General features: G+C 34.5%; 5 protein-coding genes and 1 long non-coding RNA gene across 9 annotated transcripts; 3 read left to right on the top strand and 3 right to left on the bottom strand.

The window, feature by feature from the left end:
• Positions 1-399: 399 nt before the first annotated feature.
• Positions 400-5876, top strand: LOC129301739 (uncharacterized). 3 transcript variants are annotated; one of them, XM_054940331.1, is made up of 11 exons: positions 400-617; positions 702-915; positions 1430-1512; positions 1689-1789; positions 2524-2619; positions 3049-3102; positions 3468-3631; positions 4087-4204; positions 4873-4960; positions 5243-5477; positions 5557-5876. In XM_054940331.1, exons 1-10 carry the CDS (start codon positions 500-502, stop codon positions 5452-5454), a joined length of 1248 nt encoding a protein of 415 aa, XP_054796306.1. In that variant the 5' UTR covers positions 400-499; the 3' UTR covers positions 5455-5477; positions 5557-5876. The 3 variants fall into 3 exon arrangements, with proteins under 3 accessions (XP_054796306.1, XP_054796307.1, XP_054796308.1); XM_054940332.1 differs by having other exon boundaries at positions 3468-3638; positions 4106-4204; XM_054940333.1 differs by having other exon boundaries at positions 401-617; positions 3483-3631.
• LOC129301742 (uncharacterized) lies at positions 5633-7330 on the bottom strand. Its single transcript, XR_008591085.1, has 2 exons — positions 6803-7330; positions 5633-6000 (listed from the first exon to the last, which is right to left on the bottom strand). It is a non-coding gene; the product is annotated as an uncharacterized LOC129301742 (long non-coding RNA).
• An 84-nt stretch (positions 7331-7414) lies between these two features.
• Positions 7415-9336, top strand: LOC129301741 (uncharacterized). 2 transcript variants are annotated; one of them, XM_054940336.1, is made up of 4 exons: positions 7415-7573; positions 8486-8558; positions 8649-8704; positions 9084-9336. In XM_054940336.1, exons 1-4 carry the CDS (start codon positions 7530-7532, stop codon positions 9196-9198), a joined length of 288 nt encoding a protein of 95 aa, XP_054796311.1. In that variant the 5' UTR covers positions 7415-7529; the 3' UTR covers positions 9199-9336. The 2 variants fall into 2 exon arrangements, with proteins under 2 accessions (XP_054796311.1, XP_054796310.1); XM_054940335.1 differs by having other exon boundaries at positions 7475-7600.
• Positions 9337-9583: 247 nt separating this feature from the next.
• Positions 9584-13675, bottom strand: LOC129301740 (protein ABIL2). The gene is made up of 10 exons (XM_054940334.1): positions 13264-13675; positions 12447-12579; positions 12225-12307; positions 11958-12108; positions 11311-11410; positions 11062-11154; positions 10920-10962; positions 10755-10837; positions 10500-10642; positions 9584-10059 (listed from the first exon to the last, which is right to left on the bottom strand). The coding sequence occupies exons 2-10, from the start codon at positions 12546-12548 to the stop codon at positions 9889-9891; spliced, it is 969 nt and encodes a 322-aa protein (XP_054796309.1). The 5' UTR covers positions 12549-12579; positions 13264-13675; the 3' UTR covers positions 9584-9888.
• Positions 13676-20156: 6481 nt separating this feature from the next.
• LOC129301849 (protein RKD4) lies at positions 20157-21229 on the top strand. Its single transcript, XM_054940461.1, has 2 exons — positions 20157-20632; positions 20742-21229. Exons 1-2 carry the CDS (start codon positions 20165-20167, stop codon positions 20904-20906), a joined length of 633 nt encoding a protein of 210 aa, XP_054796436.1. The 5' UTR covers positions 20157-20164; the 3' UTR covers positions 20907-21229.
• Positions 21230-23189: 1960 nt separating this feature from the next.
• Positions 23190-25061, bottom strand: LOC129303653 (uncharacterized protein At4g00950-like). The gene is made up of 2 exons (XM_054943107.1): positions 24348-25061; positions 23190-23530 (listed from the first exon to the last, which is right to left on the bottom strand). The coding sequence occupies exons 1-2, from the start codon at positions 24912-24914 to the stop codon at positions 23444-23446; spliced, it is 654 nt and encodes a 217-aa protein (XP_054799082.1). The 5' UTR covers positions 24915-25061; the 3' UTR covers positions 23190-23443.
• Between the last annotated feature and the right edge of the window lie 1852 nt (positions 25062-26913).

Genomic DNA, 26913 nt, shown 5'->3' with positions numbered 1-26913 from the left:
TAATATACAACATTTTTTAAAAACCTTATTTAGTTTAAAGTATAAAACATTGAATAATTTTTTTAATTAAATTCTACCTCATTTATTTTTTTAAAAATAATGTATTAAATTTTAATTATTATTATCAAGATATTTATATAATATATTTAATAAAAAATAAACAATACTTAAATTTTTTAAAAAACAAAATTTTAACAAATATTTTTTAAGAAATTAATTACCAACATCTTATATTCCATGTGGAGGCCTCCTCCACAATGACGTGATTCTTCCTTCGTTCCCATTTGACGGCGTCCCCTTCGGACGCCACCTCCTCTCCACCACTCACACTCCGCCACGTGTTTCCCGCCCAACCTCCCCACTCCTTCTCGCTCTATTAATTGATTAAACAAACGCCTCCTCTCTCTCTCTCTCTCTAAATTATTCAATCTCAATTCCATTCTCAGTTCTCGGCTCTCGCTATATCTTGCTAACGTTCACTCTCTCGCGGCCGCCAACGATGCCGTATTGCGACGTCGGAACGAATCAAGCGACCGCCGACGACCGCCTAAACAATGAGATTAAGATATTTTATAGAACTTACGGCCATGGACCTACTAAAGTTCTCCTCATCATAGGTTGTTCATCAGTCGCTTCTCTTTTTTTTCTGTTTCGATTTGTGTTTTTTTTTCTGCTTTGAATTTATGGAGATTGATCTTCAGGATTGGCCGGGACACATGACTCGTGGGGCCCTCAAATCAAGGGGCTGACGGGTACCGTCTTGCCCAACGAGGATGACTCCGGCGACTCCGATTGGAATTCAGCTGATCAGCGGTGCGGAGATGACAATGAGAGTGGTGGTCGTATCGAGGTTTGCGCATTTGATAACCGTGGTATGGGTCGGAGCTCCGTACCTACCAAAAAGTCCGCCTATACGTGAGTTTTAACTTTTTCCTTGTTTGGTTTGGCAAATCCTCTTATTTGGTCGAATCTGTGTCGCACCTTGAATTTGAAAAAACTTCTTGCTTTTCCCGAATTTTGGTCTTAGTCCGTAAATGCTGCATTGTCCGCATAATTTGGTCCTCATTATTAGCCTGATAGTTTCCATTGGGAAATCCTGAGTACTCGTACAATCCGTGAATTCTGCATTGCATCGGTTCTCAGTGGTGCATGGCCCTTGGTTGCTTGACCGATTTCAGTCTCACTTACGATTTATTTTGAAGTGTACTATTGAATTTACATCTGCATATTAAATGCTCTTTCATTTCTTTCGTGCTTCCGACATCCTGCATAAGTTTAAAAACAAGAGAAGTGGTCTCAAAAAATGTGTTAGAGCGAAGTTATTGTGACGAGCAGCACAGCTAGATTGTCGCATTACTTTGCATATCATGGAATTATGGCAGCAGAAAGACACGAAATCTAACCTATAACTGGTGATTGCTGGTTGCAGAACAAAGATCATGGCAAAGGATGCAGTTGCTTTATTGGATCATTTGGGATGGAGGAAAGCCCATGTTTTTGGGCATTCAATGGGTACGAACAAGACTGTTTCCTCTATTGTCATATGAAATTTCTTGAGTAGGTGACTGCACTACTCTGAATTATATGGACTACATATAGTCAAGATAATCGTGATTAAGCTATCTTTTAAACTGAGCAAGAGAGGGATTGGTTTTAAGATTTTTTAAAAACATTTTCTATTGAAATAGGAGCTATGATAGCATGCAAGCTAGCAGCGATGGTGCCTGATAGAGTTCTCTCGTTAGCATTGCTCAATGTAACGGGGGGAGGTTTTGAATGCTTTCCAAAGGTATTGTATCTTTTTTGACACTCGGGTAAAATAGATACATGATTGCTTTCTTATTACTAACACATTGAAGACCATGTTTCTGTAATAGAATCGCACTTATCCAGTTGACCATCTGGGAATATTATTGATAGTGTTCATTGAATTCACGTTGTTAATTTCCATATTTTTACTCGAGAGAACAGTATGCTTGAATTCGCATTACAAAATTCCTTTCATTTCTTTTGCCTCCGGGGATATTATCATTAGTTTTGGTCAATCTCGCAGTACACTTTGGTGATTCCTGCTGGAGAATCCCGGCTGAGGGTTTCCATTTTAATAATTTCGAATTTACTTAGCACATTTCTACACGATCCAGCTTGTATCCGATTTCTCCTCCTTTTTGTGTATGCTAAATACATGCTAGCTCTAGATTTTTAAGTCAACCTGGTGAAGAGATAGAAACAAATTAACACCATACATGGCAATATTTATATGAGGGCAAAAAACGGCAATTCCTTGACTCAAGGTAGGATTACGAATAAGAGGAAGTCCCATTTTCATGGGGGAACACCTTGTGTAGACTGTAGATATGGTTATTATTTGCCGATTCTATTCCAATCTTATTTTGATCTGTCCGATTCTTTTTACGAATTGAACCTTTGCCGTGATTTGAAAAGCTTACGGTCAACAACATAAACGCATATAAATTAGCTGTCAAACTTATTTCTCAGTAGTTCGGTCTTTATTTTTTGCAGTTTAATCGACAAACATTCTCCATTGCTTACCGTTTCTTAAAAGCAAAGACTCCTGAACTTAGAGCTGCTGTTGACTTGGATACCCACTACTCACAGGTAAAACAAGTTGCATCTCCCGTTTCTGTCTTAAAACAATCTGAATTTTTTGCAGTCATAAGACTGATTGTTTATAATATGAGACAGATGAAAAGTAAGAGTATGAGTGTAAAAAATGGTGAGTTATATATTTAGTTACACTCTTTGGTGTCATTTCTCCCCCAATACATGACTGTACTATATTAGCTTCAAAATATGTTAATCCCTGTTATTTAACGTGTGGAGGGTAAGTCAGTCAATTGAATGATGAATCACTTCAAGAACCATTTAGGCTATAGGCAAGTCATGTAAATGGCCTCTGGCTCTGTCATTGAATATTCACATTCAGCTAAAAATAGCCTCTTTCTTCCCACCTTGTAATATGTTAAAGTAGGCTATTTATTCAGTTATTATTACGAATTTACGAGAGAAACTATATATGGCATACAGGAATACCTTGAGGAATATGTTGGAACAGAAAAGAGGAGAACGATCTTATATCAGGTAAGGCGTCTCAAATGTCTTCGGTCTTTCTCAATATTAATATGTTTTGCTTGTAAATGTTATTAGTTCAGTGGTTCTGCTTTGTTTACGCCTTCCATGCTGAGTTTTTGAACTTTTTATTTTCTTAAATTGTTTATAAATGAATGCAAACAGTTAGTGCAGTAAGTTGCAGTGTCTACTCAGTTTCTAGTTAGTGCAGAACCACGCATCTTTAATTCATATTCCAGGAGTTACAGGTTTCCATTATATAGAAAAATATCATTCATAATTGATTGTTTGTTTGCTTCCATAATACTAAGTACTGGATTATTATGATGGACTCGAGCACTCAGTGATTCCTTTAAAATATTTCTGATTCCATTTAGCGGGATCTCTTTCAGCAATACGTGAAAGGTATATCAGCTACTGGGATGCAATCAAATTATGGTTTTGAGGGCCAGGTCAATGCCTGCTGGAGACATCAAATGACTCGATCTGAGATTGAATCGATAAAATCTGCGGGTTTTCTTGTTTCAGTCATACATGGCAGGTGCAGGGTCTGTTCTAATGAAATTTATATGATGTTCTTGGCCTTCAGTTCTGTTATTTTCACCATATTAAATAAACAAGAAATTGCAAAGGAATCATTAATGTATGAAAGAGGGCACAATTTTGAACAGATGATAAGGTCCCTGGGTAAAATGGCGAGGATATTATTGGACACACAGCGCCGAATGTGAATTTGCCCAAAATATTCTTCTGTGTCGAACGTATAAAAATTTTGTAAAAGGAGCTGGAACGATGAGTTAACTTGGTCAAATATAAAAAGTTTAGTGTAATTTACAATTTTTTTGGTTTTTTTTTTGGGGGGGGGGGGACTGACACTACCATTCATTGCATATCCTGCTTGCATCCATATTTCGCACATGAAAGATATAGAGACGTGTTCAATTATCTTTATAGTTATAACTTGAGAGATTGATTGCTCCTTTCCAACACATCTAGGTTTGATGTAATTGCTCAGATATACTATGCAAGAAGATTAGCAGAGAGGCTGTACCCAATGGCTAGAATGGTAGACCTGTTTGGAGGTCATTTAGTAAGTCATGAGAGAACCGAAGAGGTATGATATTTTTTTACAAAATGGGCCAAAAATCAACTGGACCCAAGTTGTTGCATGAACACTGAAAATTGGCAGTTTGCACCTTGCATATCAAAATTTATTTCTCGGGAAAAATGCATCGACACCTTTTCCTTTGTTTTTTTTTTTTTTTGCCCCCAAAAGCATGTGCACTCGTTTATTTTGACTGCATTTTGATATCTGAACAACAGCTTCTTCTAGTATAATGTACTTGCAAGCAAAGCTATTCATATTCGTATAAGCAACATGCTAAGATTACTCGATGAGTCAATACTTTTTTGGCCTTTTTCCCTCACATTCCTACATGTCAAACATTATTCATGTTTTACAAGTAAGGCAATAAAATAATAATAAGATGCCCACTAACAAAAAATGATAGGAATGATAAGGGGGGAAAATCACCGAGCAGTTATAGCATGCCACTTATCCTTATGCGTAAGTACATGTAAGGTCTTCATTAAATATATAATAGAAGGTGGATGGAAGGATCTACTAGTACGGAAAAAACCAAGGGTTTATTATTCGGATTACAGAGTGCATTGTGTCTGTTTAGAGAAGATTCAAATTTTGTGGCCCAATATTTACCCCTTATTTATAAAATAAGAATCAAGCATGGCAAAGGAAATTAACTTACGCATTGCAAACTTCAGGTCAATCAGGCACTTCTTGACTTGATCAAGGCATCAGAAGTAAAGATGAGACCAGAAGGCTGGACTAATTTGCCTAAGAAAACTGCTTGTAAGTACTCCAAAAAAAAAAAAAAAATTCTTTCACGTTGCATGTCAGCATTGGTTTACATCCAGCATGACTTTGTTTCCTGTAACTCGGTGGTTCTTGTTTTAATATTCGATAGTTATGTTTGTGATAAGCTGACATATTTAGTTTGATATCAAAGAAAGTTCAGGTTAACACCATTCCTAACTTCATTATAATCTAGCTGAATATGGAGAAAAAGGAACACTAATATGGAATGATCGAATAGGTTTTCTGATTTGATGAAATATGGAATGTTCTTTGCAGGGTGGACAGAGAGAAGGACGTTAGTTTTTAGTCCAAATATTCAGGGTGGAAGCGTCTCCTTAAAGTGCTTCGTCTTAGAAAAACTGCATCTCTTTCTTATATTTCTCGTTGGTCTGCTCCTTTTGGTATTTGAGTATGGAAAAAAACTTCTAAAAAGTGTCGTAAAGCCAGTTCGAGTTGCAAGCCCCCCCTCCTATGTTGAGGGTCAATAACCCGTTCCTTTTTATTCTGACGGGTAATTACGCTTATTCCTCTGTATATATCAATGGTTTGAAATAATCATGTTCCGCGTCTAAAGTTTCTTTCAACTGCAGGTAATTAATCCAACATCAGTCATCCCCATAAGACATCGCAGATTAATATACATGTAACCAGCAAAAAGAAGGCTCGTGTAATGCAGCGATGTCGTTTTCCAAGTTTTATTAGAGGGGAAAAAAGGAAGGTTTTCTGAAGTTTCAATGGCCAGGGTTAGAGGGAATCCTTCCAGGATGACACTAACATATTCTTTCATTTGTTACATGGCTAGTTCCTTCGGCTCTGTATGCAGATGAGGTGAAAAACAAGACTGGATGACCTACTTTCTCTTCGTACAATACTTGCATAATACAACAAAACATGTCTGAGTGTCTCGAAAGACTATATAACAGTGCATTTTATGTTCCACAAGCAAAATACAAAGATGTTCATGTTTTGTGACTTGAAAACAGAGAGCAAATAAAACAAGTTCAGACTTCTGATGGCCAAATGGGAATCCCAAGCTGAAAAACATTGCAAATGTGAATAATCATCATTTTCATGGTTGCTATCCATGGATCTTGGGAATAAATTATTGTTCATCTCTATATATCTATCGTTTTCCATTAAACACACACACAGATCAAACAATTATTAATAGTCAAAGATGCAATCGCCGTAATATGGACTGTTCTTCGCAAGCTATCTGTGACTATGAAGAGAAAGCACACATCACGTGCACACGTTAATTTTGCAAGAAACCATACAAAATAAATATTAGATCATCACTGAGGTCAGAAGCTGAAACCTCAAAAATCCAGAGACACGGATCATACTCAAAATCAAATGATAAATCTTTTGTCATCCTTGATTGCAAAAGGTCAGAAGAAAAAGCCATTTTAATAAGTAGGATCATTTAGTGGTGACAGATTTGGACAGGAAGCAATCTATCCAAATCTAAGCAAATCTTGTGTGCAACAGAATGCTTCAAATTCAATGGTTAACATCAAAGTTGCTTGAATAATTGAACCTAGCCGAAAGCCCAAATATATATATATATATATATATCTAGATAAACTCAAACTGGGGTGGATGAAATACCAAAGCCAAACATATGATCCTCATGCACTCTAGAAGCATATTAGAGCATAAAGTACAGCAAATTGAAGCAAGAATAAAGACCACCCTACTGTGGCGTACGTAATAAGCAGGCTCTCTGGAATTAGAATGCGCATTGATTACACAATTCAAATAAGTCCTTGAAACACGATACGTCCTGAGATAATTCAGACAAGAAGATTGGAAACATAAAGTGAGAGGACGTACCTGGCGCATCATCTGGATTCAGGAACATCATTGACTCATTGTGGTGATATTCGCTTTTGAAGAAGCTGAATAGCCCAGGGACACAAAGGAATCTATGTTATGCGTAGTAATATTCCCGCGGGTAAAGGCTCCAAGGCTCAAAGCTGATAAAGCCAACCCAAACATTCCTCTGGAATATGCTAATGTTCCATCAGGGTTTCAATGTGCGACGAAAGAGGAACGACCCCCGGCCATGTCGTTTGGGTCCCTCGTGTTCCTTCGGGATTGATTATTTGTATTAACTATTAAGGTTGTACACATAATCCAGACATCATATCATCTAACGGTTATGTTAATTTATAAATTATAAATATATAATATACCCTACATTAATAGAACCCATTTTGTTGGCCCAAAACTCAAGCACGTTTCGAGGTACCTCTCGTCTAGGGAACAATTATGTTCTGTTGGGCCCCAAACACCAACCCGGCCCATCTTGGGCTGGATCAACCCAAGCCCAAGAGATTGGGCTACTCAGGCCATTGTGTCACTTTAACACCCGTATGATAACCGAACAGGTGGGCAGATTGCTCAGTGTGATTATACCAACTGGCGTGATCCATCAACATCAAGTCCCATAGAAAAGCCCGATCCAAAGTTCTTATTCCGGGCTGAATTGATCTTCCACGGAGAAACCCTGCTTCTCGGTTAGCTTCAAAATTTTACAGGGTTAGCTTCTCGGTCAGCAATGGCTGACGTACCAAATGCTCAATCCCAATGGGAATTCAGCGGGTTACTTCTTCTCTCTCTCTGTGCTATGTCTGTTTACCGATATATTGTTGATTCAGCTTCGTTTTTAATATGATGTTTGTGACTTTGTGTTCAAATATAATGCTTTTACTTACCTAACCGCTTGAATTAGATATTTACGGGTCATGATTGCGAAGCTATGTTTCTATAGGAAATAAGTTGTTTCGGCTTATCTTTATTTGCTTTGTGATAAACATATTTGTAATTGTTTCTATAGGAAATATCTTTGTAATTCATTCAAGTACCCCGATGACTGAATTTTTCAACCTTAGTTTCTCTTATGATTCTGATCTCTCTTTAGTTCAAAGTTGCTTTGCATTTCAAAGAAAAGAAAAATTTACTCATAGGTGCAATTCAAGTTATAAAGTTTGGTGATGCCATTTACAGTCGATTAGCTTCTTGTGACAAGCAATGCTATTTACATCCGATATTGCAAATTACAATCACACTGGCGGCTTTGGTAAAGCAAAAATGATGAATCGCTGCTGTTAAAGTATACATGAGAACTTGGAATTTTCCTGTGCCTTATTACGGTATCAAATGCCAAGAATAGTTTTCAATTTGCTCAAGTGTTGGGGCTTGTCTAAAATTTTAAGTTTTTGTTCCATAATTCTATATCCCAGGGTTGCGGGTGATACTCCTGAATGTAGGATTCAGTTAAATTTTTTTGTAAAAAAAAAAAAAAAACTAGTAATGAATGGCGCAGTAAATTTGGAAAGATTCTGTGCTCTTAGAAGAAGACATTTGTATAGGAAAAGCTTAGCTTTGCAAACTTTTTGGTTTGCCCTAGGTGCTTAAATTGGTACTAACAAGTCTGTTCAAAAAAGAAAAATGGTGCTCTTACTTATCTTTAACCTGTCACTTGTGTACTGAAATAACTACTGCGTATGCCAGTGACCTTGAAGTGGATTTTGGGTCTGAAGAAAATGCTTCTATAGTATATGCTGCCTTAGCTGTTGATAAGGAGGTGATTATTTGAAGATATGAACTTTGTGCTGCTTTCTCAATAGCACTCCAATTTCAACTAGATTTTGATTCTGTTTCATGTCTGTTGTAGTTGCAACCGGACAAGGTAAAGCGACTTATGACAGTTTCTAACGGAAAGCTTTCAGTGTGAGTATTCTCTCTGCCATAGTAATTGTTGGATGATCTTCCAAATGGCAAATGAGTGTTTGGTTACTCATGGAGTGCATTTTTTTTTTCCTTTCAAATTTGTGCAAAAGATGCTATTAAATGATTGGATAAGATTTAGTTAAACTATACTTATTATTGATTTGAATGCCATTTCATGTAATCAATTCTGACCTCCCATTTTCATGACCGAAATAATGTGTGGATGAGAAGAAAAACGTCATTTTTGGTTCATGTGCGTTGGAATTTGTATCGATGTTATGACTGCAGTTTCAACTTTTAATCACTATAAACTTATCTTCAAGGGTTTCCGTGAATTTATTTCATTTCTTGTCTCACACCTCCAATTTTTCTATTTCAGGCACTTTGAGGCAACAGAAGCCAGATTTCTTCGGGCATCATTCAGTGCTTTTGTGGATGTGCTTACCCTTGCCACCCAAACAGTTGAAGAGTTTGGTCAAGGAATGGAGTTGTGACATGTACTTAGCACTTGTTGGCTCTTATATATTGTAATTCCAACTGTTTCATATCTGTCTTCTGTAAGATTTTCTTATAGTTTCATCTGTACTTGTGAAGTCTATTGTTATATTGAATTTTTAGAGATTGGCGAACCATTGCATTGATCGGATTCTAGATATGGTTTTTGTATTTTTATCTGCACTCTTTTTTTCATTTTTCTTGAAATGCATAACTCAGATGAAATAGAAAAAAAGAAAGTGACTCTCCAAAAATTGAGCGTGCAAATTTCTTCTTTAATAAATGATTCATTATATACAGAATATTACATATTGAATTCAAATGCCCATGTGGATAGATAATAAATTCCATATTCTTACTTGGCAAATAGCAACCGAGCCAAAGAGAGGAAGAAGCCAAATTTACAATTTGTGAGAATGGAATCCATTGTAACACAAAGGTGGTAGTACACTTGAAACGCCACACGAAATGATTCTAGGAATCTCATTAGATCCTGAAGAATTCCTCTCAAAGCTTAACATTACAAACGAAACGAAACCGATAAAAAATGAAACACAGAAAATTTATGGTATAAATGCTCGTGTGAAGAACACGAGAAACTATCAACCCAAAAGGGTTTTGAAAAAATGGCAAGCAAAACTCTGTTGTTTCTCTTCTCATGTTCTTTGGTCTCTTGATCACGTGCCCAATCAGTACTCGTCCAAGTATGTGTATAACATGTCATCCTTCTTTGACTTACGCCTGCTCAGCAAGGCCTTGAGGAGTCTTTTACTTTTACTGGGAACTTGTTCCACATCCTTCCCGTTCTCCTTCTCAGCAGTTAATCTCATTGAATATGATTTGCGAGGCTCAGAAGGGTACTGCTAGAAACATAAATTAGCAGTTAAAAAAAAAAACATTATAGAATACAGACCCATTTCAAATATAAAGACTTGATCCCCAAATATTCATTTAGGTCATGTTTGCTTATCATAAAAGAATGGAATAGAATGAATTAAAAAAATAAAGATAAATATAAAATTATCAAAAAGGATAGGTGAGCACATGAACAAGAAAGAGAAATAATCTAGTTTATAGAGTTGAGAATTATGATTTATGAGATTTTTGGAGATGTGATGATTCCCATATTTATAGTATATATTAATGAGTTTTATCATACTTATTATGAGGGAAGAATGTTTTTAATTCACTTTTATCTTTTTTTTTTAATCCATTTATTCTAGTAATCAAATGGGACCTTGCTATACTTTGTGTCACCTTACTGAAATGAACTGAGGTAAACAAATTATGCTTCACTTACCCTTGGTCTTATAGGAGGATTTGGTGTGGTTGGTCTACTTGAATTTGGAGTCGTGGGTCTGCTAGACTTTGGTGTCGTAGGCCGACTTGACAGAGATCCAGTTCGTAAAAGTGGAAATCGGTATGGTGAGGTTGCCCTCTTCTCTAGAGTTCATGCACAGATTGTAGATTTCAATATCAGTAAGAGAATGTTTGAAGCTCTATGTGAAAAATGACAAGGAACTATAAGACGAAGGATACAAAACATGCAGACAACCTAAATCTTTTTTGGGTGTGGTAGAAGTGAACGAAAAAGCTCCTGATTTTTGAGGTTGTAAAGGTGATGGGGATCGTCCTTTGCTGCAATAAAATGAGACATTATACATAATGATCATCATTGTGCAAGTTCAGTAAACCTTCATTGGCAGATATATGAAATTACCTCACTGTAGAAGGTGGGGTCTCTCTGATTGTAGCTCGAACAGCTTCAGGACACAAATCAGGTGAAAAGATGTATAGTTAATGTTAAAGGTAGTTCCTTGAATTTGTTGGTTGATAACTCTGAAGAGGTCAGAAAGAGATACCATTCCTGAAGTGATGCCAGTCATCTTCATCATCAAGACTGCATCCTATGTATTTTGATTTTGTTCTGTTGGCACCGTGGATGGTCTCTCCCACTGAAAATATGAATTTTATGAATAACATATCGTAGGAAATTATGAGCATAGGCATCATTTCTAACAATTGACAGGAACAAGATATGATGAAAAAGAAAGCCTCCTAAAGAATTTCAAGAGGGGTTTAGCAGAATCAAGAATATCATACAGACTTGCCTGGCAGGATGTATCGCTTGTGATATTTGGGAGTATTGATCACCAGTGATTGTTGGGTTCGTCCCTCATGATCCATAAAATCTTGGCATGTTCTTATTCTCTACGTCAAAGAATGGGTCAATCTTCAAAGCCATGGCAGCGGATTAAGATTATGGTTTGACTTGAATTTTAAGCATGAATACATTTTTAACAACCCCACAAGTACCAAGACTCTCTTTCTGATATAAACTATAGGAAATATGGTTCAACCTGTCTACTGCATGGGTTGTGGGTAAATAAAATTCATCAAATAACAACAACAACAACAATAACAACTGTCCATAAATGGAGAAAAATAGTAAATCTTAGTATCTTTAGTTTTAGTCTCTCTCTCTCTCTCTCTCTCTCTCTCTGGGTCTAAAGTCAGGAAGCAGATAGATATGAATCCTTTACAGCCACTAATATCTCCAAAAGATGAGGTCGTGTAACTTCTCAGTTCTCATTCTCAACACCACAAAGATTGTTTTCCTACCTCAATAAATTATAATACCTTCTGATTCATTCTGATTATCTCTCATAATGAATTTCCAGGGTATATCGACTTTTCTCTACAGCATTTACTTTCATTTTCTTTCTGCAGCTGAATGGAGGGGGGAAAGTCATTGTACCTGTTGAATACAAGATACACGCAGCTCAGCTTCGGAGACTTCGACAATTTTCTCATCTAACAAGTCATTCACCTTATAGGTCACAGAACCAATATGGTCCACTGTATTTACAAGAGCTTTGATGGCATAATCCTTCAATGTCTCTACCACACTGCAAAAGAAATAAAGATAGAAAGAGAAATAAAACAAACAGTCAAGAAGGAGACAAAGTGTATAATCATACCAATATAAATACCCAAACCCAACAGAGATATCAGGGTGACTCACATCTGTTTTTGGTCATCATTGGTGTATGAGAGTTCAAAATACTCGGCTGCAGAGTATAACTGCGTTCTCAGATTCTTCAAATCCTGCGAAACAGATTAAAACAGAAGAATTAGCAAAAACCCTCTATACTAGAACCCATTTAATTAAAAAAAATGCTTTATGTCAGAACAGCATAATTAGATATGCAGTAAGAGATGAATTATGTGCACTAATGACAAATACCTTGAGACAATCATCAAAGAGCAAGCTCTGCTGCATGAAAACCTCGTCATAATTGGAAGGTTCTCGAGCTATAGGCTGTGTTGAAGTTGTGATCTTCCCCATGAATATACAAAGATGGAAGAAGACCCCGCCTCTGCATTAAAAAAAATGACAAAGAAGGTCGACACCAACATTATCTAAGATGTAAAATGTCACACTATTAACAAGTAATGAACACTTGCTTGCACAGGAGACAGGACTTTTTTGGTTCAAATTAAGGTTAGGAGGTTGGAGGAGGAGAAATAGAAAACTTTGGCATCTATAAAATAGAAAATCCATGGAAAAAAGAGAATGATCTCAACCAAAACAACGAATCCGTCAAACTCATCTAATTGAAAGCCCGTATACAGTGATTACAACTGTTAGTTTGTATGAATGATGAAGAAGGAAACAACCCTATCTCTAACGACTACAATATGCCAAAAGTTTATATTCCAAAGAGAACATTTGTCCAAAGTGTTATCTGTATCTGGAAATATACATACTGCATTAAGAAATTCAGCTGCACACAAAACCAAAAAAATATCCATTTTTTCGGTTACTTCAGCAACACTCACATTTCTATTAAATTGCATGTTAACCCTCAAAAGCAAACAAGATTTAATCCTCAAAAATATCAAAACTTGTAATACTTTTCAACGATTATACTTGTGCAAGATAGTTTGACTATTCTGTTTCCAAAGAACCAGATGAAGCCAAACGACGGCAGTAGAATTGAGCTAAGTAAAAAGATGGAAAATCTTCCATGCTCGACATGTTAGCTCTTCCAATAGCATACCTATGAATTCCAATGACCAAGTTTGTTTGAACTTCAAGCAAAATGCAGAAACTAAAACTGTACTCCTGAGTTTCTTCTTCTTCTTCTTCTTCTTCTTGTTCGTCTTACTGTTCTGCTTGTTGAACTCAGCTGGGGCTGTGCTAACTAAAACCTAACTCCCATTTGAAAAGGGAGCACCGAAATGGAATCAGTAGGGGAGAAATGTCAAAGAAAAGACCTTGTGGGGCGTTTGTTCTTTACAACTCGCTGAAAAAGGTTGGTATTGGAATTTTGACTAGAATCAGGAAAACGACAAGAATGAAAAATATGGATTTTCAAAAGTAAGTGTGGGAGATGGTGGGACGAAGGAAGGAGAGGAATGAGGAGGGAAAGACAGGGACGTGAAGGAGAGGAAGGCACGTCGATGTGCAAGAGGCAGAGAATCCGGAGAATGTTGTTCTGAATTTCTTTTCTTTGCAATGATTCACGCATGGATTTAAAAATGCATTGAAACAAATAATTTTAGGCAGTTTCACTTGGTAAAAACTGTTTTCATAGGCTTTCAAGCATCTTCTTGTTATCTGTGGAGATTTGAATAATCCTAAATTCCTAAACAATTGGGGAAGAAATAAACCCAACATGCGTGAAATTTTATTTAGAACTTCATCTCACATTTGCCGCCCAATTTTTCACGCTCTCTCTCTCTCTCTCTCTCTCTCTCTCTCACACACTTTCCCCATAAGGCCATGTCATGCAGTAACAACTAACAAGAGAGAGAGGAGCTTGGTTTGAAGGAGGACACGGAGGGAAAGGAGCGTGGATCGGACGCGTTATGAGGGTGGAGGAAGCCACCAGAAAAAGGCGTCTGCACTCCCTCTCTTTCCTTAACTAACCATCATTTCTTTCAACCCTCCGCTACTACGTGATAAATACTTCACCTTTTAAAATATAAAATATTTTTAATTAAATTTTATTATTTAATAAAATAATTATTTTTAAATTTTTATATTTATTTTTATCAAACACTCTATAATAAATATAAAATTATTATTAATAAAAATATTTTAAAAAAAATAATTATTATATTTTAAAAGATTAAAAATACCTTACATTTTTAAATATTTAATTCATTAAAAAATATTTTATATTTTTAAATGGAGGGAGTAAAATTTAATTTTAAAAAATTAAAATTTTAAAATTTTAAAAATAATTATCAACTAATAATCTTAGATAGAGAAATACCGAGAATGTTATCAGGGGAGAGTAATATTTAAAAAAAAATATTTAATGAAGTATTATTTTTATTAATTTTTTTATATTTTGGATATAGAATCATCTCAAAAAAATTTCTTATATAAAATAAAAAATAATAATTAAGAACCACACAAGAACATTAATGATAATTATAAACTTTAAATTATTAAAATACGAATAGCAGATCATGATCTTTTTTTTTTATAACAAATTATCATATGTTGATTAGTTTGAGATTCACAGTATATTTTTGTAAATTCTCAATCAACATTACAAATATTTTTAAGTATCTTTTATCAGTTTTTTTAAATGATAACAAAAAAATTATAAGTGATTAACTTACGATATATAGTCAACTCTCGTAAATTTCTAAATGATAATATAAATAATTTCAAATGTATTTAGTAGATTTTTTAAATAGTTCATCTATATATTGATAGCAAACAAGTTATAAGTGATTGACTTGCGATTTGCAATTGACTCTCATAAATTTTTTACTAACATTATAAATATTTAATTACTTTTTTAAGTAGTTTATCTGTATATTAACAATAAAAAAATTAAAATTCATAATCGACTATTATAAGTTCATAATTGACATTGCAAATAATTCAAAATATATTTAATTAATTTTTTAAATGACTATTAACATTTTTTTATTTGCAAATAAGAATGATGGTTTGGTATTAGAATTTTAATAATTCAAAATTTATAATTATTATTAATTTTTTTATAGAGTCTTTAATTCTCAATTTGCCTATATAAATGGGAGACAGTGGGAGTAATTAATATGTGATTTATAAGAAAACACACAAATATTTATGAATCGTGTGGCTTGTGGAGGGTCACTGGTCACCAATATAATGGTCGCACGCCGATCCTTGTTGGTGCCAAATTATGGCTTCTATCCTCCCATTACCACTTGTATTTAAAAAAACAAAAAACAAGAGTGCATTGAAATGCATTTAATGATGTAAAGTCTTTTCTTTTTTTTCTTTTTTTTAACCAGAAAAATGCATTCAGAGTATTAGCCAATGAAAAAGGTGCATCCAAAGTTTCGGAGTCCCGCATTGCAGTGGTATAATATGATTAACCAAAAACCTAACATGGCTACTTGTTGAAATTAGGTTTAAAAAAAAGTTGACAAATTTTTTATAAATGAGCTTTAAATATTTGTTTGCTGCTAAAATTCTTGTTTGTAAATTGGAATTGTTTAAACTAATATTTACAATTCACTTTTTTTAAAAAATTAAATTTAGTTGTCATTATTTTAACCTTTTGATACACATTCATTTTCTTTATATATATATATATATATATATGTTCCTTGTAATCATATTTACAAGTCACTTAATAACATATTCCACCAAAAATTTAAAAAAATTATATTAACTGCATATAAAAATTAAAAAAATTCAATTTTATTTCCATTAAATAGTCCGACATTTAATAAACTTCCAGATTTAATAAGGAGAAGACGATAAAAATAAACACAAGAATCATAAAATGCCCCGTAAATAATGTCCAAACAAATACCGTCTGCCTTGTCCTATGAAGGGAAAGAAAAAGAGGAAGTTGATCCATGGGACAAATTTTGGCGGGAAGAAGAGCACAGGTCCTAACCTTTTGATATGATTCCTTTAAAGGATTGTCTTCCAAGCAATGCACCGTCACTCCTCTCCTGGAGACCCACCACCCACCATTATTTGCTCTTTTTACAAATAATAAAGGTCACTGGCTGACTCCCAAAAGGCTATTTAATTGCTGCAATCGCCTCCTTCCAAAGAATAATTCTTCTTAAATGCCAGCTTGGCCTCAAATTAACCAATAATCATGGAATGCTTGCTTCCTCACAAAAAATATGAGTATATTTAAAACTATTTTTGTTATATTATCCTGCAAATTAATATTTTATAGAACATATTTTGAAAATAAAAAAAATATTTTTTTATTTTTTAGAGCAATAATCACAAAAAACTTTAAAAATGTTTTTTTCTGTTCTTTAAAATAATATTTTTAATTTTCTAAAATGCTTTTCAAAAAATACACTATCAAAAAGATTTTTTTGTTTTTTCTTTTAAAAAATAAAAATTATCTTTAAAATCTGCGAAACAGACCCTATATCTTTAAAACTTTATATTATGAATGCTGGTTCATATTTTGAGGGAAGTGGATAATTAGTGGCGTGACTTGCGGCACCCTGCTGGTCCCCATTCCCTTTCATCATTCTTCTCCCCTCTGCCTCCCACTTTCTGCTCTTCCTTCCCTTCTTTTTTTTTTTTAAATAAAAAAAATCACAATCTCTCTCCCTCCACACTAACTATGAGAATTGAGAAATATGTCCACATTTAAATCTCCTGTTACTTAAACAGATCAGTGAGAGGACATGTGTGCATAATAAAAATTTAAAAATATATGTGTATATGGGTAAAGCAATATCAAATCAAAAACCGACCAGATCAATTTAAACTTAGTCTTTTTTATTCAAAATTTTATTTTTTTATTTATATTAAAAAAATATACATGTCCTAATTTATTTATTTTTTAAATCATAAAGTTCTTTATGCAAATTCTGTGCATGTCCAAAAGTTTATTAACACGAATAAAAATGAATAATTTAAACGGCCTGAATAATTTTCAAATGGCATATCCTAGAAAAAGTTTTTTTTTTTCCCCAACAACTAACAAATTAGTGAAGCTGCAGCTCCGTACACGCAACCCCTGAACTTAGCATCAGTAATTCAGTGGACAAAAATAAAATGGTGGGAAGTTCCTGTGGAAGAAAGCCCATAAGAACATTAGCTGATCCGAACACACTCCTTGTTGGCCCAAACACGTCATTCTCAATTATTTTCTGGCCCACGAAAGGGCAAAAGAAAGAAAGAAAGGAAGCAAGCTGCCTCGAGACTCGGCGTCAATTCGCTTGCGTAAAATTAAAATACAATTTTTTCCTTGTAACGTGAAATCATCAGCAAACAAACCCCTATTAATAATATATTTTTCCTAACTCTTGGATTTAAATTATTAAATTTTTCAGTCCAAAAAAATTATTAAATTTTATCTGACTGTCCACCACTATAATGGACCAGCTGCCAAGTAGAGAGAAAACTGTTCCATCTGACTCTCATATTAATAATATATATATATATATATATATATTTGTCCCCCAAAAAAAAGTCCATCCTATGCTATCACATGCAACGTCGAGTACAAGAAATCACATAAATGAAAAAAAAAATCTCAATTTCAATATTTTAATCTTAATTATGTGTGGTACTGGTAAAATCATCTTAATTTCGCGCAGAGTTTGTCAATTTTTTGAAAAAAAAGAGAGACACCAGTGAGTCAATTTCTTTCTGATAAGAACACTGGAATAAAAAAAAACTTTATTAATGTCGTCAAAAAATTTAATATGTTTTTAATTTTGCCCTCGTTAAAAATATATATATTTTAATAGTATGTTTTTTTTATTAATATTTAATGGAGGATTGGAGGGGAAAATGATAATATTGTAATAAAAAATTGATAATACTACTTCTGAATAAAACTAAAAACTAAAAAATATATATATTTGGTGTTGACACTCACCTACCTGGCACAAGTAGCAAAATGGGATAAATCCTCTGCACCTGATATAAAAGTTACCTTATAAAAAAGAATTGATGTTGGTTTTAAAAATTGATTTATACATAAAACTACAAGCAACACATGGTATTCTATATTTATTATCAGAAATACAATAAAAAACAATTTTTGGAAAAAAAAAATCATTTCTCGATATATTTATTGGGTAAAGGAAGGAGTAAGTTAATAAATAATAATGAGAAGTAAATGAAAGGAATGAAAGGTGGGAGGCCAGAATACGTTGATCAGTTGTGACGGCTAACAGTGATGATGATGATGATGATGTTGTTGGGAACCGTTAATTAATAATTACGATTCTGAAGACATTATCTCATAACCATCCCCCCTAAAACCGATCATTTACTTCTCATTAAACCATCAACCCCTTTTCCAGTCACTTCTTCATTTCCACTTATCTTCTCGTTCTTCGTTCTCTCTCTGTTTCCTTTTCTTTCTTTCTTCGTTCTTTTTTTTTTTTTGGAAAAAAAAAGTAACCGCTTGTGGTGAGGAGAAAAATAGGTAACATCGTCGTGTTTATGCGATACAAAACAAACATGCGAAAATAGAGGTTATAATTTAATGATTACTGTGGAAGATACCATGCTTCTAGAATGCTGTGGAAGTATACTTACGTTTTCCATTAGACTTGGATTTTTTCTGCACACTTCCATTAAATATTTCGTCCGTTCTAATTTATAAAATAATTTTAGAAAAATTTTATTATTACAAAATAGTATAAGATAATTTAAGAAAAGTGAAGTGTTATCAATCATTTTTTTTAATAAGTAGAGAGAGAATTGAAATGAGATTATAATTTAATGATTAAGTGTGTATAGATGTTTTTAAAAATTTATATTTTTGTTTTGAAAGAATAAATTTGTAAAGTATTATTATTATGCTTTAATAGTATATACAATTTTATCTCAAATTTATCTTAAAATTTGAAAGGGAGGGAGGACTATCAATTCTCGTCGTTTTTTATTTCTAATTTAAAAAAAAATCCAGACATTTGGGTGTGAATGGGATTATTTATCCTCAAATAAATTGTGCAATTCAGATCGTGTCGTGGTGACAATGTAAAGCACATCTCGTAATTAAAACGATTAAGTGTATATTCCATTATAAATATGCACCCGTATCTTCAAGTATGAGAGAATTAGTGCAACTTTATTTAGAACTAGCCATTGTAATTTGTAATGATGTTGTCGGCAAAGAAAGCAAAGGAACAGAAAAGAAACTGTAATAGTGTTTTTCATCATACAAATCAGTAAATTAAATTACTATTAATAAAAACAAAAAATTCCAAAATTTTCTGTAATGGATGAGCATGAACATAAACATATTGCTGATGCAACATGCGAATGTGTAGTGTAAACATGAGTGTGTGTAACCCAGTCACTGACATTGTTAAGTGCAGCCCCCTGCGTTTAATTGCAATTAAATGGCTCGCTAATTCATTCATTCATTCATTCATTCATTTGCATTTCTCACATAAAAAGGTAAAATTCTCTGAAAATCTTTAAACCCTTCTTCTTCATTTACACCTCCACGAACTCCAACCTCGTCTCAGTGCTCTTCACTTTAAAACCCCCCTTTTTTCCTCTCAGAAATTTCCATGTCCTAGTAACGTCACGTTTTCTTTCCTCTCCCACAGATATGGACTGCTACTGCTGTGAATTCGATTTACCAAACCTCGATTACCCACATGGCTTCAACTGCCATAACCCTACCTGGCATCAAGAAACGTAAGTGTAGACGAATTCGGTTTCCTTCTCATGTGGAACTTCCTTGGTGATTATGAAACCCTCTGTTCTAGCTTGTTTTTTCAACTTTTTGACATTGAATATCTTGTTATGCTTCGGTGATGATTTGTGACTTCTGAATGACCCACGGATTTTGTTGATTCCTTCAACATTATTTTGACATGTTCGGGGCGTGACTGAGAACGACATGTTTTAGTTTCTTTGTCTTTTTTTTCTTATTCGGGGTTCTTAAAATGTGTTGCAGAATATTGGAGATGTCACCAGTAATGGGTCTAGCTGACATGGATTTTATGGTCCCACTGCCATATGAAAGCAACCCAATTTTCCCGGAACTCGAAAATTTCGACTCCAACTTTTCTGGGTTTGATTACAATTTCTCTGTTGTTCATGATGACTTTGCGATCGACGAAAAGCCTATTACCTTTGTTCTACCCAATACCTCCTTGTGCGAGAGTTTTCCGGTTCCCATGGGCCAATCTTCGAGCTCCATGGTAATGGGAAATGGGTCGGCCCCTTCGATTAAAGAAGAAGATGAGACCAGGAACAGGATTAGCTCTCACAGAAACAAGAGATCAGCCTGTTTGGAATTAGATGATATAAGGAAGTATTTTGATGTTCCCATAACAAAAGCAGCGAAAGAACTGAACGTGGGACTGACCCTCCTCAAGAGAAGATGCAGAGAGCTGAATATTACCAGGTGGCCTCATAGAAAAATCAAGAGCTTGAAGGCTCTCATCGACAATGTCAAGGTTTATATCAGTATTTAACTAATTATTCTGATTAGGCTTGTAGAATTGTGTTATCTGATAGTCAAATGCTTAGAACTAACTCCACAGGTTTTTTGTTGTAATGATGCAGGAACTGGGATTGGCCGATGAGGTGGCTATGTTGGAGAAGCATAAGAAGCTTATGGAGAAGCTTCCAGATATGGAACTTAGCGACAAAACTAAGAAGCTTAGGCAAGCATGTTTCAAAGCTAATTACAAAAGGAGAAGATCATTGGCGTTTCAATCCCAAGCCTGACTACTTTTTTAACCATTGAAACTAGAGGCAGATTCTGTGTGCAAGATAGTGGAGTTAGATAACCTTAGGTGTATAGAACAGTGAACTACTATATGCTTGGACTTCTTTCCTTTTATTTTTCTTTTTTGGATACCAACCGTGTTAAGAATTTAGATCAGTTTAGGTAGGAAAGAATATCTGGGAATGAAGCTTTCTGCCGTATTGTACAAGGCGTTTCCGTTTGACACAGATGTATTCTATCCATGTTTTTGACTGCATTTAATTAGCTCAATGATGTTACTGTGCAAAGTTCAAACTTTGTTTCTTACCTTGGAAGAATTGTTGATACCCTGCACCTGAATGGTGTTTTTCACAGTCAACACACGTATGCAAGTCCCCTGGTCAAGCAAGTAATCATGAGAAAGTATCGATAACTACGTTAGAATGTTACAGAAACAACAAGAAACACTTTTATCGGCAGCAAACTTTGCTACTTTGGTGGAAATATGTAGCATAAATTCTATTCGATGTTTTTTTATAAGTGTTTTTCTCTCTACGCGGCCGAGGCTTTGCTTTGCTCAAGTAGAATTGCTTGGTTGTTTGTTGTGTGGATGCACCTTCTAACCCACCAATCTTTGACAAAAACGAGTGCTTTTGCTTTCGTTAGTTAATTTGAGGGAGTTTAAGAGCATATTCTCGTGTTGGCAGTTGATAAGGAGATGATGAACGTATGATTGAGCCTCTTGAAAATGGTAATATTACGTAGAAGGGAATGTAAACCAAGGCACACTTCAACTTTGAATTGGCCTAAACAAATAGAGTAAAGTAGTAAGATGACGAGGATGTGATGGCAATATTCAACGAGAAAGACTTTGACTCGTTCGGCGGGGAACGAGAAAGAGATGAACGTAGACAACACTATAGTGAACAGTGATAGTATGAACGAGTCAAGAAGCCATTGGCGATGGATAAAGTAGATTTGTTTGGAGGAGAGAAGGGGGCAGTGGACTGAATATCAATTCAATTTCAAAGCTAACAATAAGAGAATACGCGTTCATCACATTATGTCACTTATATTCTGAATGTATTAAGTCGCGCGCACGGAAGATTAGTTAATATACCTTTGGTCCTTAGATTTTTTTTGTTTATTTTTCTTTTGGGGCCTGACTTTGGTCCTTAGATTAATAATAATAATATCCACACGTGTTGTTTGAACAAAATTAAAATTAGTGAAGATTGTGCCTCTACAAATTTACGGCTCAAAATTTTAGTGGATTTTTTTTCTTTCATGCCCTCTTAAAATTACATTTTTTAAATTAAGTTCCGAAATGTAGTTCTCCGGCTCCCAATTCTCAAAGGTGATGACAAACCGGCATGGGCGACATGAAACTATTCCAATTAGGCCTTTTACGCTATCATTCTTTGTGTAGCATTATTTTTTTCTTGTTAACCCAGGTCAATCTCTCTCATTTAGATGAGACAATTTAAACGTATCTGAGCTCTGATTATAAACACCATAACTTCAAAATTAACTCATTGCGCTTGCGTAAAAATTGCAGGGTTTAATTAATAATTATAAATAGTAAAATAGCATAATTTTTCGTTTCAATGTCATGCAATAATATATTTAATGTAATGAGAGGCGCTGAATGCAATCGCTTAAGAGAATTGAATTAGCTAGTGTTTTGAATTTGAGTCATGAAATATTCAAATGCATTAAATAAGAATATTAAAGGCATTTTCAAGATACCAACAGTACCGTTATTAATAATAATGATTTTATATAGTAGAGCTCAAATTAATCTAGACTGGAAGTGATAATATTACTTGGCAATGAAATAAAGGAGGAGTAATATGTTAATAATTTTTTATTTTTATTTTGTAATGTAACTAACACTTTTTATATCAAACACCAGGTAAGCATATTAAAAAAAGGTGTTCATTTTCCTTTCTCAATAGACTCGTGTTCAGAGTCAACCAGTGCTAAGTAGCATACGAGCAGAGCCGTGACTTTTACACGCACATCAAATGGTTAAAACTAAAAATATCCTTTGAAATGAGTGCGTTGAATAATGCTTGAGGATCTGTTTGTTTATTGGGGTCAATGAATATGAATATGACATTTTCTTCGTCTACACGTAATTCGTATCCTTTTCAGGCGAGGCAACGACCACTGCATTATCACCACTAACTCCATTATTATAATCTGCTCATAAGATCTTTTGGCCCTACTCGTGACATATCTTTCACATCCATGTGCATTTTCTATTCTCTCTCTTCCGCTTTAGTGAATAACCCCATAAATAAATTAAAACAACCGTATCATTGATCACTAGCTTATCATATAATAAGAAACAATATACGCTATTATTAGTATTACATTAGTGATATAAATCTAATCTAAGATAACGCGGTTCACTTTTGCGGTGAAAGCGTCTTTATGTATGCGTAGAATTGCATTAAGATGAGACGAACTCGTCATTCTTGCATATTTCTCATCCTGTACAAATAAAGGGTGGTTTTATGAGAGAACTGAAGGGTAAGGAAGTCAAATGACATCAGTTTCTTGCGAGATCCCATTTTCTCTGCTTTTCTTGCTTGCGTTTCCATGGGACCGCTTGCTTCAAGCTCTCATAAATGCTTGCCTGTATCCATAAAATTACTAGATTAGACAGATTACTAACCACTCCTTAGTCATAATACGCATCTAAAAGCAGAAATCATCCTACTGGCTCAACACAAGGTCCAGCTTTTCTGCACTTAAATATTTCACAGTAAGAGGAAGAAAATTTATTGAAGTCTTTGTCAACTGTTAGAAACTTTCCCCAGAAAATGAGCTAAGAACAGAAAACTTTTGATCATCATCTTTAATCTCCTGGCTCCTTTTTGGCCATCCGCAGAAAGCTAAAGGAAAACCAATAGTCAAAACAAGATCTTTCCCTTTTAATTGTTTCGAGCATTTTGTTTAATTACGCATATTCCATCTCGATGCTACTAATTCTAATTGCCAGGTATATATATGCTCGATTAGACAGAACAAAAAGGAGACAATAATTGGCAGACAAAAGTAAACACCATGTCCTTAAAATGTTTGATAAAGAATATGAACGCCACTTCATTACTTCAGCTTCAAAGTCTGAAAGTGTGCTAAATATCATCGACTAATTAATTAATAAGTGCATTCTCAATTTTCATCCTTCAGAAAAATTAATTGCCTAATTAATTAACTTCAATCTCATACCTAGACAACTCCTAAGTGAAAACACCAAGAACCAAAGAAAACTCGCATAAAAGGCCCCATGGGAATTTTTATTTAAAGATATATACATATATATATATATATAGTAGCCGAATCAATGATATACTGAAACAAAAGCCGATTAAACAAGATTAATTTCAGTTTTGCATATATACTTAATTTTGTTCATATTAAACAAAGATCATACTGGAAAGGACACATACCCACAAATGTGATCTTGACTGAGAGTGAGAGAGACTGAACAAGCTTCCTCTTCTTCCAACCTTTGCGATCTTAGCTTTCGCAGTAGTACTTGCCTCAAAGCCACGGTCGTCCCAAAAGGTAGAACCATTTGAAAAGTCAATACTGCCCCCGAACTGCTGCCTCGTGTTCTTCCGGGAACCGGTCCACCTGCTAGACCCAAAATTGCCATTCCAATGGTCCTTCCCCACCATACGGGGGCTCCTATACGACGTTGTGAAGGACATGGCGCGGCCCACGTACGGCCCATCCAACACGGTGGTCGGCGAGAGGACGTTGGGGACCTTGGCCTCCGGAAATACCAGCCTGGGAGGCAGCTCCAGGGCTCTTCTCCCACATCTATCGGGCTCCGATTGGGTGTGGCAGGGCCTAGGCTTCCCCGGAGCTTCCTCCCACTGGAAGGGAATTGACACGGTGGTGGGTGGCGGAGGAAGAGGCGCTGCCTCCGGCGGCTCGATCGGCCGGGAGATAAACATGGAAAGCTTGGGCGGAGAGTAGATTTGGTGATCGTAATCAGCTCCTGATCCCATTGCAAGTGAAGGTGAGAGTAAGAGGGCACTTTTATGGTAAGTTAGCGAACCGGGTGTGTCTATGTGTTTGTGTCTTTGCAGAGAGAGAAATGAGGGGAGAAGGAAACAAGGGTGGGCGGTGTGGCGAGGGAGGAGGGTTACTCGGTGAACGCAGCTACGCGCGTTTTTATTCCTTGCATGAGGGTGTGAATTTACCTAAATCGCCCTGTAAAAATTCATGATTGGGTGCCCCACTTTGACTCTGTCGTCGTCTCTTCTTCTTCTTCTTCTTCTTCTTCTTCTCTCTTTCTCTTCTTGCTGGTAAAGACTCTAGACTCTATCTCGGTCAATTCAATAAATGCACTGTAATTTTTTTAAAAAGAATAAGTACAAACTTTAACCACTCATAAATGTATTTTCTAAAAATAATAAATGGTTAAAAATTCTACCTAAAAAAGACGGAAACAGAGGTAACAATGAAAATTGAAGTTACTTATGTATAAGTTTCAAGAGGAAAAACATTTTTTTAAAAAACTAGCAATCACATGTTATAATAATATAAAATCTTACCAAGTGAAAAAGAAATGCTCAAATGAGGGACCTAACTCATACGAGCTTAGGTCTAAAGTCTTTTGTTTTAAAATTGGTTATTTCTCTAAGGATGGCTCTTATTAATTGAATTCTGGATTGAGTGCGAAAGCCTATTTTACTTCCCTTTTTTTGTTTTAACATTCTAATTTCGTAAAAGCAAATAACTAGATAAACTCAGTTCGTCTTCAGGCTCTAGTTGGATTTGCGTCTAAGGCAGTAATTAGTAAATGAGTATGTGTTGGTTGCAGAGCAGAGTGATGGAAAAGATTTTTTTCTTCTTTCTTTTTTTACCAAAACTAGGTTTTAGACTTGTGCAATGCACAGGAACATTAATCCATGTTGTTTAAAAGAAATAGAGAGAAGAAGAGTGAAAGTTAAATTTCCGGCCAAAAAAAAAAGAGGTTAAATTTTATTAATTTTTTTTAAAAGAGGACAAGTAAAAATAACTATATATTTTAATTATTTTAGCAACTGATATTAACTATATTTTTTATTCCTATTATAATATAAGAATTTGTTTAGTTATTAGAATACACAAATATAAATAATAATTTATTTTATTTTCACACAATTTATTTTAGAATATATAAAAATATGACTAATATTTTATTTTAAAAAATATAAGACATTTTTAATAAAATCTCACCCCGTTAAAATAGTTAATTATCTTTAAATTAATATTATATTTTTATATTTATTCTTATTTAATAGAGTATTTTATTTTAAAATAAATATAAAGTAATTTATTTATTAAAGGTATTTTTAAAAAAAGCACATTACTTACATCTTAAAACACTAAAAAATACTTTTAGCATCAGCTTCTGAAAAAATATCTTAAGTACAATTTAAATTTTAAAAAACTAAAACATAAAATATAATTTTAATTTTAATTGATATTATTAAAAATTAAATTCTTGAAACAACTTAAATTTAAAAAACATGCATCATATGGCACTGTAGAACTACAGTTCTACAGTGTCAATCCAACAGAAATTAGAGGGGATGGGATATGGGAGACTTAAAGAAGAAGAGTGTGAGGACAGAAAACCCCTTGGTAAATTAATATTTTCACAGTGATGAGAATAATATTCTTTGACGAAATGTGAGTTATGTTGACGGAGGAAACCACTTGAGGCCTTCGCAGTGTTTAGTTAACTAGATGGAGAATAATATCCCTAACATTTATTGGTTAATTAGCTGTATTACTTGCATTCTGATCCATCCACCAACCATTAGAACGACAGTTCAAATTTAATTACAAGTGGTTGCAGCAATTGCAAGTTTGTAACATCATCACTTCATTTTCATGATGAAATGACTCCAAAAAGTCAATATTAATGCAAAAATTGAGCAATGTAAAGAACATCACGAGGTTATACGAGGCTTGCAAATGCATAACGTGTGAACCACAAATATTTTATTGTTGGTT

This window comes from Prosopis cineraria, unplaced genomic scaffold (assembly GCF_029017545.1).
Source record: "Prosopis cineraria cultivar Desert tree isolate PC_DT_omini unplaced genomic scaffold, ASM2901754v1 PC2, whole genome shotgun sequence".
NCBI lineage: Eukaryota > Viridiplantae > Streptophyta > Magnoliopsida > Fabales > Fabaceae > Prosopis > Prosopis cineraria.
Note: the sequence above shows the minus strand (reverse complement) of the source record. Positions and strands in the feature narration are given on the sequence as shown.